General features: G+C 32.7%; 1 protein-coding gene across 7 annotated transcripts in view; it reads right to left on the bottom strand.

Moving 5' to 3' along the window:
- The window catches only part of LOC143079612 (gelsolin-like protein 2), a 61,708-nt gene that overhangs the window by 27,803 nt on the left and 18,736 nt on the right, over window positions 1-15,169 (bottom strand). For all 7 annotated transcript variants that reach the window (XM_076255089.1, XM_076255053.1, XM_076255058.1 and 4 more), the window contains exon 3: window positions 1,701-1,781. In XM_076255089.1, coding sequence (XP_076111204.1) covers window positions 1,701-1,781 — 81 coding nt within the window. The remainder of the gene's footprint in view (window positions 1-1,700; window positions 1,782-15,169) is intronic.

Here is a 15,169-nt window from a genome sequence, read left to right as displayed (position 1 = left end):
CGCTCTTGTAACCTAAGAGAAATGACACTTTTTTTAAATAAGGTTTTGAAAAATATCAAAAATTGTCAGTGTGCTCGAAAAAAATGTGAAACAGTGAGAAATGGGGTCAAATGGACTTTTCATCAACGAGAATTCATGCTATAGTCTGTTTCCTATTTGTATTGATTTCTATATCTAAATCTAGGGTGGGCTCGAATGTCGACAAAGTATGAAGAGAATAACACGTTTTTGTGATTTCTACTGTTTTCATCCGAAAAAGCATGTGTTTATCTTGAATTTGAGGGTAAATTTTGGCTTTTAACCATAATGACCATGTCTCAGTTGCTGTTCTAGCAAAAAGCTAATTTCGTGAAAATTGGCCAAAAGGGTCCCTAAGCAAATACCAAAGATTTAGTTAAATTGCAAAGTAGAAAAAATAATCTTGGCATTGAATATTGTAGTCCAAGAATAGTTTCTCTTGCCAAAGTAGTAATATAATCATATTTTCAAAATTTGGAAAAACTATAGTCTGTTTCAAAAACGTGTTTTTTCAAGAAATGGGTTCATATAAAGACATTCTTCAAAATTCGATGTTGCTTTTCCATATCAGAACGGTTTTGTCGACAATATGATCAGTGCTGGATGACCTTCGAAAAATTAGGCCAGTAAATTAACATTATCTTCATATCTCTTTGACCAGTACCGTATTTGGTGAAAAAATCAGTTCCAATTTTTGGCCTGATCGGCGTGCAAAAACTAGTTATCCAAATTCAGAGAGTGATCAGATAATGTTTTGAAGATGTGATATCATCTAGATAGACCCAGCGCGACTTTTGGCACGGGCGCTTAATTTTCGGAAATTTTTTTCACTACCGTATAGGTTACAAGAGCGCAATTATTTGTTTACATTTTACCGGCAAGTTTTTTACCCCAAGATGGTACTCAGAATAGAATCCTTTACGGCTTCTGATTGGTTGATACAGGATTGAAATTATATCTAATCGAAAGCTTATCCAATTAGGTTTAAAAATTGCTGAAAATCATATTCACATTTTATGAAGTATAGAAAATATCTTCCATTTCTGTACGTCGGACCCATTAAAAATATGCCTTTTTCATTAAGCGAAAAAAGTAGGCGATCTTTTTAGACTGCATTTTAAGTCAATTTGAGCCGCATGACCCTATGTATTTTTTTAGTTGTAATGCAACACTGGCATTTCTAGTAACAGGAACTGCTACCCGTTTTTCCCTAGTTTGTGTAGTCTTCGAGAAAAAAAATACGGAACACTAGTGGTACCCTATGGAAAATGCATTACGAATAATTGCGCTCTTGTAACCTATAATTACATCCAGGGGACTTATTTAAGAATTTAATGTTTCTTTTTGAAAATTTATTGAGGTGTAAAGCATTGACATCGCAGAAGCGCTTCCCTCTAAAATTGTGTGCATGGTCAAAGCTTTCACAAACCTATAAAATTATAAAAAGAAGCATTCAATACTTATTATAACATTTTTTTGCTAAGATCCTGAAAAATAGGAATTCTATAAAGTTTTTCTTTTATTTACCTGTGCACTTAATTGTGGAAGCTTGTGTCATCATGAATGTTACATGTAATAGTTTTTAACAAGAATTTTAAGCCAAAAAAAATTAAAAGTGGAAAATACTGTACATTGAACAGTGTACCCAGTACTGATCATGTTTTGTTCAATATCCTACATACTTTTAACTTGTCTTTCAACATCAGTACCAAACAGGGCCATGTTGGAGTCCTTCCAATCATACTTCTTAGCTTTAACTAATCCTGAAAAAGATTTATTGTAACATAAAATACATAATTATTATAAAGCCAGGATTCCACTTATCATAAAATTCCTCATCCTTAATCCACTAGGCGAGATCTAATTATATAATTTCAAGTTACAAGAGACAGTTGATTATTACATTCTCAGTGATGTTGTTACATTGCCTCATTTGTAGTATTTACTGATTCTACACAAAGCATTTACTAGTAGGAGCAAAGATTGGTAGGCTCTCAGTTAGCATCAAGTGTTCATTAAGGGTGACATGTTGTCCTGCTAACATTTGCCTAGAGAGTACATTTAAAGCTCATCAAGTCTAATAACAGTATGTCTGTCTAGTACAAAGCAGACTTCATCTTAAGTACCAGATAATTTTCTATTGATGGGTGAATGTGAGGGGACCATGTTTTTTGTTGCCATTTCTTTGTAACACTATTTTCAGCATGCTGGTCTGAAGAGTGATGGCCAGATTTTATTTGTGGAGTACCCAGGTAGATCAATATATCTTCAGCAAGAATATATATATAGATTTTTCATAGTTAAGCTTGAATTTGAGTGTTTTTAATGACTAAATCAGTTCAAATTTTGAATCAACTGAAGTAGACACTTAGGGGGCTCACGGGTATAAATAAAAAAGTACTGTATAGGATTTCGCTATATTTTTCTTTAAACGAACTTTATCATATACTTAATAGAAAAATAAAATAAAAATATGGGGTCACCATTCATTTAAGCTCCCAATCTTCCTTCGAAAAAAGCATACATTTTTGTAAGGGTACTTTTTTTCTGTTAAATTTATAGGAGAAATAAAGGTAATGTCGAAATAAAAAAAGAACTAACTTACAGAAATCGCTTAAATTTTACAGCTCATTTAAAAAAATAATAAAAAATATAAGCATCGAAGAGTTAAAAAAAGATATTTCAATTTTAATGCCAAAAAATTGCATTTTTGCACCAAAGGGAGATACATTTTAAAAGTCATCTGGGGCCTTAACAAATTGACATTTTGGGATGATTTTTGTAACATACATGTATGATAAATAAATAAATGATTTGGAAAATACATTGATGGTATAAAAAGTCATGAGAATTCCAAATGCAATTATGTCCTTAGTCTATTTGGGCTCTCTGGTTCTAAACCTTCCAAATCCATTGAAGGTATAAAAAGTCGTGAGAATTCTGAATGCAGTTAGGTTCTATCTGGGCACTCTGGTTCTAAACCTTGGTTCCATCTGGGTTTTTTAGTTCTGAACCTTGGATCTATCCGGGTTCTTTGGTTCAAAGCCATGGTAACTGGTTCAACATCCGGGTTGTTTGGTTATAGCAACCTAACTTCTTGGTTCCATCTCGATTCTGTTCTAAATCACTCTAATGTTACTGTTGAACTTGAAGAAGATAACCGCAAGTATCCGAATAAAAAGATAAAGTAGGTCAAAGACGCTAACAGCATTTTATATCCTTTGACGCTAACAGCATTTTATATCATTTAACATTTCAGCATCGACGGTAAAGGAAGCTGTAATTAAGGTATTTATCTTCTCATTTTAATTATTTTGATTAAGAAACTCAATAAAAACTAGTATCTCAATTGTTTGTAAAACAATTGAAAGGTCTTTCCAGTTAAAGTGATGTTTTTGTTATGTACTTTGAACGACCTTTCGTTTGATATACGACAAGCAAACCTTCTGAAACTTTTCGCTTTTTACACTTAATGACCTCATCCGCCTACATTTTTGAGACCGGAAGTATGATATATGTAACATAGGGTAGATGAGCTTTCATTTGATATGCGACAACGCCATGTTCTAGAAAGTTTGATTTTTGCACTTAATAACCCCATCCAACTAATTTTTGGAGGTCAGGAATTTGATATTTCAAATGTACACATCACGACCTTTCATTTGATACACAACAACCCTATCGTAAAAGAAAATTTATTTTTTGCACTCAATGACCCCATCCAACCAATTTTTGGGGAACGTCAATTTGAAATTTGAAATGTACGCTTTATGTTCTTTCATTTGATATGCGACAACCTTACCATCTGAGAAATTTGAATTTTTGCACTAAATGACCCCACCCTTCCACCTGGGATGAAAAAGAGGTTTTAATTTTTCATTTTTTAAGTAGAATTTATTGAGACCTACAATTTGATATATCAGATGACCCCATTTGACAAAGTGCCAAAAATGATGCAATATCAACGATATAAATAGAAGTTATGAAACTTACAAAGTCAATGCAAAACATGAAAATTTCAAAATGATTTTTTGGTGTTTTTTTCAATGGAATGTTTTTGGTATTTGGTCAAACATATAACTATGTTAACCTCTTCAATTTCTTAAACATTTTAAGTGGTAAGTTGTTGTTGATTCAGAAATACATGCCGCTGCTCGCAAAATTTCAAACTGCATTATCTATTAAACGACAATTAATATCTCAAATCTGTTAAATGGTAAATGATCTACAATTAAAGGACAACATTATAGAAAAAGAATTGGGACAATTTCAAAGTTCACCAAGGTCACAATTAATCATCAAATATATGATGCAATACCAAACTTGAGAACTGGAAGTCGTAGAGACATGGGACTATCACCATTCAACACAAGACCACTTGACCTTTCAAATATCACAAGGTCAAGGTCATAGTATTATGTGAAGGTCAAGGTGAAATTTCATCATGACCTGACATTGACCTCAAATTGAAGGTCTTGACTTACTGATCATCTTTGCAGTTTATAGTAGGTTGATATCTGTTACCTTTAAAAAGATATACGCAAAATACTATACTTTTAAGAATCATCCCGTAGTAACTTTTGAACAGACGGTCGGATATTTTTGGGCTTATTATATAAAATGTAGAGCTTGTCGAGAGGAACATTTTATACGCTGTATGTATGCAGCAAAGTCTTATCGTTTTCCTAATATGTAAGCTTGAAATTGCAGCGTAAATTTTTTTTTGCACTCGGTGACCTTTGACCTTGGTGCAAATTGAAGGTCACATGAACTTAAGACTATTAGAGTAGGTCCCAAGTCTTTACGACTTCCAGTTCTCGAGATACAATTTTTCAAAAATTGTGTATATTTTTTCAAGGGAAATAACTCATTATAAGGGTTAACAACAAAATGATTGTATATGTTTATGAGCAATGCCATCTCGTCTTGTACATGCTGCCGTTTTCAAATCGATTCTATCTTTAATACTTTTTGAGAAAAATGCAAAAGAAAAAAATTGCTTCAAGGGGACATAACTCTCATATTGGATGATGAAATCCTTAGCAGCCTCATATGGTAACACATCATGATGAGATCTACCTATTGTCGAAATAAAGTCATGATATCTTTTAAAATATTTATGGGGGGCAATGTTGAAAAAAATCAATATAAGGGAGATAACTTCTAAAGGGGATGATGAAATCCTACAAAAGTTCATCTGGTATAAGTTCATGATGAGGTCTATCGATGGTTTAAATTTGGTATTGATAACTCTTATAGACGCGGTAGGAGGGTGTGCCAAAACAATGCTGGAAGAAAAAAAAGAAAAAAAGATATCTCAAATCTGTTCAATGGTAAATGATCTACAGTTAAAGGACAACATTATAGAAAAAAAATTGGGACAATTTCAAAGTTCACCAAGGTCACAATTAATCATCAAATATATGATGCAATACCAAACTTGAGAACCGGAAGTCGTAGAGACATGGGATTACCACCATTCAACTCAGGACCACTTAACCTTTCAAATATGACAAGGTCAAGGTCATAGTATAATGTGAAGGTCAAGGTGAAATTTCATCATGACCTGACATTGACCTCAAATTGAAGGTCTTGAACTACTGATCATCTTTGCAGTTTATAGCAGGTTGATATCTGTTACCTTTAAAAAGATATACACACAATACTATACTTTTAAGAATCATCCCGTCGTAACTTTTGAACAGACAGTCGGACTCTTTTGAGCTCAGTGTATAAAATGTAGAGCTCGTCGAGAGGAACATTTTATACGCTGTAAGAATGCAGCAAACTCTGATCGTTTTCTTAATATGAAAGCTTGAAATTGCAGCGTAATTTTTTTTGCACTCGGTGACCTTTGACCTTGGGTGCAAATTAAAGGTCACATGAACTTAAGATTATTGGTGTAGGTCCCAAGTCTTTACGACTTCCGGTTCTCGAGATACAATTTTTCAAAAATTGTGTAAATTGTGTATATTTTTTCAAGGGAAATAACTCCTTATAAGGGTTAACAACAAAATGATTGTATATGTTAATTAACATTGCCATCTGGTCTTGTACATGTTGCCGTTTTCAAATGGATTCTATCTTGAATACTTTTTGAGAAAAATGTAAAAGAAAGAAATTACTTCAAGGGGACATAACTCTCATAGGGAATGATAAAATCCTTAGCAGCCTCATATGGTAACACATCATGATGAGATCTAACTATTGTCCAAATAAGGTCATGATATCTTCAAAAACAACGAGGGGGGCCATGTCGAAAAAAAAACAATAAAAGGGAGATAACTTCTAAAGGGGATGATGAAATCCTACACAGCCTCATCTGGTAATACTTCATGATGAGTTCTACCGATGGTCCATATTTGGTCTTGATAACTCCAATAGAAACGAGGGGAGGTCATGTCAAACAAATGCTGGATGAAAAAGAAAAAAAAAAAAAAAAAAAAACCATGAGAAAAACAATAAGGTCTTTCCTCGCGGAGAGGAAAGACCTTAACTAGTATCTCAATTGTTTGTAAAACAATTGAAAGGTCTTTCCTGTAAAAGTGATGTTTTCGTATTGTACTTTGTACGACCTTTCGTTTGATATACGACAAGCATACCATCTGAAACATTTCGCTTTTTACACTTAATGACCTCATCCGCCTACATTTTTGAGATCAGAATTATGATAAATGGAACAGAGTAGATGAGCTTTCACTTGATATGCGAAAACACCATGTTCTAGAAAGTTTAATTTTTGCACTTAATTACCCTATCCAACTTACTTTTGGAGGTTGGGAATTTGATATTTCAAATGTACACATCATGACCTTTCATTTGATATACAACAACCCTACCTTAAAAGAACATTTATTTTTTGCACTCAATGACCCCATCCAACCCATTTTTGGGAGATGTCAATTTGAAATTTGAAATGTACGCTTTATGTTCTTTCATTTGATATGCGACAACCTTACCATCTGAGAAATTTGAATGTTTGCACTAAATGACCCCACCCGTCCCCCATTGGATGAAAAGGGGTTTAAAATTTTCATTTTTAAGTAGAGTTTATTAAGACCTTCAATTTGATATATCAGATGACCCCATTTGACAAAGTTCAAATAATGATGCAATATCAACTATATAAATAGAAGTTATGAAACTTACAAAGTCAATGCAAAACTTGAAAATTTCAAATTGATTTTTTGGTGATTTTTTCCATGGAATGTTTTTGGTATTTGGTCAAACATATAACTATGTCAACCTTTTCAATTTCTAAAACATTTTAAGTGGTAAGCTCTTGATGATTCAGAAATACATGCCTCCGCTCACAAAACTTCAAACTGCATTATCTCTAAAACGACAATAGATATCTCAAATCTGTTAAATGATAAATGATCTACAGTTGAAGGACAACATTAGGGACGACATCAAAAGTTCAATGTAGGATAAAAAACTTAATTCACATAGTTTTTTCACTGACCCCCCCACCCCCCATCTTAACTTAATTTGAGAAAAATTGATTTACCTATATGGATATAAGTAAAATCGATTTTTTATTAACAAAACTTGCAGCAATGTTGACCCCCCCCACCCCCAAACTATTTGATTTAAGTTTTTTATCCTACATCGATCTTTTGATGTCGTCCCTTATAGAAAAAGAATTGGGACAATTTCAAAGTTCACTAAGGTCACAATTAATCATCAAATATATGATGCAATACAAAACTTGAGAACCGGAAGTCGTAGAGACATGGGACTATCACCATTCAACTCAGGACCACTTGACCTTTCAAATATCACAAGGTCAAGGTCATAGTATAATGTGAAGGTCAAGGTGAAATTTCATCATGACCTGACATTGACCTCAAATTGAAGGTCCTGAACTACTGATCATCTTTGCAGTTTATAGTAGGTTGATATCTGTTACCTTTAAAAAGATATATACATAACTATACTTTTAAGAATCATCCCGTCGTAACTTTTGAACAGACAGTCGGACATTTTTGGGCTTATTATATAAAATGTAGAGCTTGTCGAGAGGAACATTTTATACGCTGTATGTATGCAGCAAAGTCCTATCGTTTTCCTAATATGTAAGCTTGAAATTGCAGCGTAAATTTTTTTTGCACTCTATGACCTTTGACCTTGGGTGCAAATTAAAGGTCACATGAACTTAAGATTATTGGTGTAGGTCCCAAGTCTCTACGACTTCTGCTTCTCGAAATACAATTTTTCTAAAATTATGTACAATTTTTCAAGGGGAATAACTCCTTATAAGGGTAAATAACAAAATGATTGTACATGTTCATTAACATAACCATCTGTTCCTGTACATGTTGCCGTTTTCAAATCGATTCTATCTCTTATACTTTTTGAGAAAAATGCAAAGAAAAGAAATTGTTTCAAGGGGATATAACTCTCATAGGGGACGAAGAAATCCTATTCAGCCTCACATGGTAATACATCATGATGAGATCTACATTATGTCCATTTAAGGTCATGATATCTTTAAAACCAACGAAGGGGGGCCATGTTGAAACCAGGTGCTCCGCAGGGCGCAGCTTTATACGACCGCATAGGTCGAACCCTGAACAGTTGGGGCAAGTATGGACAAAACATTCAAGCGTGATACAGCTCTGAATTTGGATTGTGATCAAATTTTTGACATTACATGGTTTTTTTTTACACAAAACAAATGTCAAGATTTTACAAATCAATTAAAGATTTCTTCTTCAAACTTTTTAAATCTAAAATTAAATAGTTGACACAGCATAGGTTTCTGACACAGAATGAATGTGGTCTAATGAACTTAAAAGTTTTTTTTTGCCTTTGAGCAATTCACTATGCTGTTGAATATTAATCCTCTCAAAAAAATGTTTGATTTTCTTTTTATTTATGAAATCTGAAATGAGAAAAATTTAAACCCCGCCCCCTTTTTTTCACATCCCTGTTTCCCTTTTTCCAAAACTGATATCAATTCAAATTTCTAATGGAGTTTGCAAAAATAACTACTCTTTTAAATACATCATAAAATATTAAAATGTAAAATAAAGTGCTTGTTATCACTGAATGGTAAAGATTAGTTGGTAGTAAAAGTGAATATACATTGTTTATTGTATAAAACAATAAAAAAAACTTCATCAGCAACATTTTTTATTGGCAAATTTCCAATGAAGTTATTTACATAAAGTTATTGGCAAATAAAAATAGAAAATGACATCATAGTCATGTCTGGCAAATGTCCAACATACATTATCTAAAAACATTTTAGATAAGATAAGGAAAAAAAGCTTCATCAGCAACATTTTATACTGGCAAATTTCCAATGAAGTTATTTACATAAAGTTATTGGCAAATAAAAATAGAAAATGACATCATAGTCATGTCTGGCAAATTTCCAACATATATTATCAACTACTATTCTATACAAAGAAAGATAACTCCAATTGAAAATTAATTAGATATTTCTTGCTATTGTGCAATACTGTGCAATTGAAAATTTCTTGCTATTGCACAATACTTGATATGGAATCCTGATTTGGATCAACTTGAAAACTTGGCCCATAATCAAAAATCAAAGTACATATTTAGATAAAGCATATCAAATAAGCCCAAGAATTTAATTTTTGTTAAAATCAAACTTAGTTTAATTTTGGACCCTTTGGACCTTAATGTAGACCAATTTGAAAACTGGACCAAAAATTAAGAATCTACATACACAGTTAGATTTGGAATATCAAAGAACCCATTTATTCAATTTTTGATGAAATCAAACAAAGTTTAATTTTGGACCCCCATTTGGACCAACTTGAAAACTAGGCCAATAATTAAAAATCGAAGTACATTTTTAAATTCAGCATATCAAAGAACCCCAAGGATTCAATTTTTGTTAAAATCAAACTAAGTTCAATTTTGGACCCTTTGGACCTTAATGTAGACCAATTTGAAAACGGGACCAAAAATTAAGAATCTACATACATAGTTAGATTCGGCATATCAAAGAACCCCAATTATTTAATTTTAGATGAAATCACACAAAGTTCAATTTTGGACCCTTTGGGCCCCTTATTCCTAAACTGTTAGGACCAAAACTCCCAAAATCAAACCCAACCTTGCTTTTGTGGTCATAAACCTTGTGTTAAAATTTCATTGATTTCTATTCACTTATACTAAAGTTATTGTGCGAAAACCAAAAATAATGCTTATTTGGGCCACTTTTTGGCCCCTAATTCATAAACTATTGTGACCTCAACTCCAAAAATCAATCCCAACCTTCCTTTTGTAGTCATAAACCTTGTGTTAAAATTTCATTGATTTCTATTTACTTGTACTAAAGTTATTGTGCGAAAACCAAGAATAATGCTTATTTGGGCCCTTTTTTGGCCCTTTATTCCTAAACTGTTGGAACCAAAACTCCCAAAATCAATCCCAACCTTTCTTTTGTGGTCATAAACCTTGTGTTAAAATTTCATAGATTTCCATTCACTTTTACTAAAGTTAGAGTGCGAAAACTAAAAGTATTCGGACGCCGGACGACGACGACGACGACGCCGACGCCAACGTGATAGCAATATACGACGAAAAAATTTTTCAAATTTTGCGGTCGTATAAAAAAATCAATAAAAGGGTGATAACTCCTAAAGGGGATGATGAAATCTTTATCAGGGTCATTTGGTAATACATCTTGGTAAGGTCTAGCGATGGTCCATATTTGGTCATAATAACTTCAACAGAAACAAGAGGCGGGCATGTCAAACAAATGTTGGAAGAAAAAAAAGAAAAAGAAAAAGAAAAACTAGTATCTCAATTGTTTGTAAAACAATTGAAAGGTCTTTCCTGTAAAAGTGGTGTTTTCGTTATGTTCTTTGTACGAACTTTCGTTTGATATACGACAAGCATACCTTCTCAAACTTTCTGCTTTTAACACTTAATGACCTCATCCGCCTACATTTTTGAGATTGGAAGTATGATATATGTAATATAGAGTAGATGGGCTTTCATTTGATATGCGACAACGCCATGTTCTAGAAAGTTTGATTTTTGCACTTAATAACCCTATCCAACTAATTTTTGGAGGTCGGGAATTTGATATTTCAAATGTACACATCATGACCTTTCATTTGATATACAACAACCCTATCTTAAAAGAAATTTTATTTTTTGCACTCAATGACCCCACCCAACGATATTTTTGGGGACCGTCAATTTGAAATTTGAAATGTACGCTTTATGTCCTTTCATTTGATATGCGACAACCTTACCATCTGATAAATTTGAATTTTTGCACTAAATGACCCAACCCTTCCCCCTGGAATGAAAAAGGGGTTTAAAATTTTTACTTTTAAGCAGAGTTTATTAAGACCTTCAATTTGATATATAAGATGACCCCATTTGACAAAGTGCCAAACATGATGCAATATCAACTATATAAATAGAACTTATGAAACTCACAAAGTCAATGCAAAACCGGAAAATTTCAAATTGATTTTTTGGTGTTTTTTTCAATGGAATGTTTTTGGTATTTGGTTGAAATATAACTATGTTAACCTCTTCAATTTCTTAAACATATTAAGTGGTAATCTGTTGTTTATTCAGAAATATATGCCGCTGCTTGCAAAATTACAAACTGCATTATCTCTAAAACGACAATAGATATCTCAAATCTGTTAAATGATAAATGATGTACAGTTGAAGGACAACATTATAGAAAAAGAATTGGGACATTTTCAAAGTTCAATAAGGTCACAGTTAATCATCAAATATATGATGCAATATCAAACTTGAGAACCGGAAGTCGTGGAGACATGGGACTACCACCATTCAACTCAAGACCACTTGACCTTTCAAATATCACAAGGTCAAGGTCATAGTATAATTTGAAGGTCAAGGTGAAATTTCATCATTACCTGACATTGACCTCAAATTGAAGGTCTTGAATTACTGATCATCTTTGCTGTTTATAGTAGGTTGATATCTGTTACCTTTAAAAAGATATACATACAATACTATACTTTTAAGAATCATCCTGTTGTAACTTTTGAACAGACAGTCGGACATTTTTTGACTTATCATATAAAATGTAGCGCTGGTCGAGAGGAACATTTTATACGCTGTATGTATGCAGCAAAGTCTTATCGTTTTCCTAATATGTAAGCTTGAATTTGCAGCGTAATTTTTTTTTGCACTCATTGTCCTTTGACCTTGACTGCATATTAAAGGTCACATGAATTAAAGATTATTGGTGAAGGTCCCAAGTCTCTACGACATTTGGTTTTCGATATACAATTTTTTTTAAATTATGTACAATTTTTCAAGGGAAACAACTCCTTATAAGGGTTAATAACAAAATGATTGTACATGTTTATTAACATTGCCATCTGTTCTTGTACATAATGCCGTTTTCAAATCAATTCTATCTCTTATACTTTTTGAGAAAAATGCAAAGGAAAGAAATTGTTTCAAGGGGATATAACTCTCATAGGGGACGATGAAATCCTATTCAGGCTCACATGGTAAAACATCATGATGAGATCTACATTATGTCCAATAAAGGTCACAATATCTTTAAAACCAACGAGGGAGGGCCATGTTGAAAAAAATCAATAAAAGGGAGATAACTCTTAAAGGGGATGATGAAATCCTTAACAAGGTCATTTGGTAATACATCTTGGTGAGGTCTAGCGATGGTCCATATTTGGTCTTAATAACTTCAACAGAAACAAGAGGCGCGCATGTCAAAAAAATGTTGGAAGAAAAAAAAGAAAAAAAAGAAAAAGAAAAAGAAAAAAAAACATTAGAAAAACAATAAGGTCTTTCCTCACGTAGGGGAAAGACCTTAAAAAACATTAGAAAAACAATAAGGTCTTTCCTCGCGGAGAGGAAAGACCTTAATAAAGCATTGTATAGATTTTAAAAATAAACCGAAATATACAGTATATCGAACATTCTTTTATTTAATTCAGTCATTGTTTTCATTTATTTTTCTTTACTCATCCCTTGTTTCCGTAATATTTCTAGAAGTTTTAAAACCACCCAATTAGGTCATGTTGTTCAATTGGCCACGACTTGCATAAATATTTGATTGCACATTTATTTTCAAGTTCGACTGAATTTTATTTAATTGGCTTTGTAGATCTTTGTAATAATGTCAGATTTGATAAAAATACATGTGAAGTATATACATGCATACCTGTCAACTGACCCGTATTTTGCGGGATCACCCGGGACACCCGCCGGGTCACTGAATAATTAATAACGGAATTCCGAAAATGACCCGTTTTCTCCTGGATTTCTATGCCTAGAGAATGATTTCATAAGTGATTTTTCTTTGAAATACCGGCGAATTCATAATTCTTCCATCAATAGAACATACCTGCCAACTGTCACTATTTGCGGGGGATTTCCCCCATGGAGACTCCCAAATTGAAATTTTGAAAGAGCAAATTTGTTCACTTTTTTAAACAAAACAATTAACATTACAATGACTTTAGCATGTTTAGGCTTATAAAAGTATGAAGAAGCCAAAACACAACATAACCAGGTGCTCCGCAGGGCGCAGCTTTATACGACCGCAGAGGTCGAACCCTGAACAGTTGGGGCAAGTATGGACAAAACATTCAAGCGTGATACAGCTCTGAATTTGGATTGTGATCAAATTTTTGACATTACATGGGTTTTTTTTTACACAAAACAAATGTCAAGATTTTACAAATCAATTAAAGATTTCTTCTTCAAACTTTTTAAATCTAAAATTAAATAGTTGATCATGACACAGCATAGGTTTCTGACACAGAACGAATGTGGTCTAATGAACCTAAGTTTTTTTTGCCTTTGAGCAATTCACTATGCTGTTGAATATTAATCCTCTCAAAAAAATGTTTGAAGAAATTTTCTTTTTATTTATGAAATCTGAAATGAGAAAAATTTAAACCCCCCCTTTTTTTTTCACATCCCCGTTTCCCTTTTTCCAAAACTGATATCAATTCAAATTTCTAATGGAGTTTGCAACAATAACTACTCATTTAAATACATCATAAAATATTAAAATATAACAAAAGGTGCTTGTTATCACTGAATGGTAAAGATTGCTTTAATTTATCAGTTGGTAGTAAAAGTGAATATACATTGTATATTGTATAAAACAATGATTTGAGTTGATTCAACTACTATTCTGGACAAAGAAAGATAACTCCAATCAATTGAAAATTTCTTGCTATTGCACAATATTGTGCAATTAGATATTTCTTGCTATTGCGCAATACTGTGCAATTGAAAATATTTCATATTGCACAATACTGTGCAATTGAAGATCTCTTGCTATTGCACAATACTGTGCAATTGAAGATTTCTTATTATTGCTGAATACTGTGCAATTGAAAATTTATTGCTATTGCACAATACTTAATATAATAATTTTGGATCCTGATTTGAACTAACTTGAAAACTGGGCCCATAATCAAAAATCAAAGTACATGTTTAGATTCAGCATATCAAAAAAGCTCAAGAATTCAATTTTTGTTAAAATCAAACTTAGTTTAATTTTGGACCCTTTGGACTTTAATGTAGACCAATTTGAAAACGGGACTAAAAATTAAGAATCTACATACACAGTAAGATTTGGCATATCAAAGAACCCCAATTATTCAATTTTTGATGAAATCAAACAAAGTTTAATTTGGACCCGATTTGGACCAACTTGAAAACTGGGCCAATAATCAAAAATCTAAGTACATTTTTAGATTCAGCATATCAAAGAACCCCAAGGATTCAATTTTTGTCAAAATCAAACTAAGTTTAATTTAGGACCCTTTGGACCTTAATGTAGACCAATTTGAAAACGGGACCAAAAATTAAGAATCTACATACACAGTTAGATTTGGCATATCAAAGAACCCCAATTATTCAATTTTTGATGAAATCAAACTAAGTTCAATTTTGGACCCTTTGGGCCCCTTATTCCTAAACTAATGAGACCAAAACTCCCAAAATCAAACCCAACCTTCCTTTAGTGGTCATAAACCTTGTGTTTAAATTTCATAGATTTCTATTTACTAAACTAAAGTTATGGTGCGAAAACCAAGAATGCTTACTTGGGCCCCTTTTTGGCCCCTAATTCCTAAACTGTTCAGACCTCAACTCCCAAAATCAATACCAACCTTCCTTTTGT

This window comes from Mytilus galloprovincialis, chromosome 1 (genome assembly GCF_965363235.1).
Source record: "Mytilus galloprovincialis chromosome 1, xbMytGall1.hap1.1, whole genome shotgun sequence".
Taxonomy (NCBI): Eukaryota; Metazoa; Mollusca; class Bivalvia; order Mytilida; family Mytilidae; genus Mytilus; species Mytilus galloprovincialis.
The sequence above is the reverse complement of the archived record's forward strand: the minus strand, read 5'-3'. Positions and strand labels throughout refer to the sequence as shown.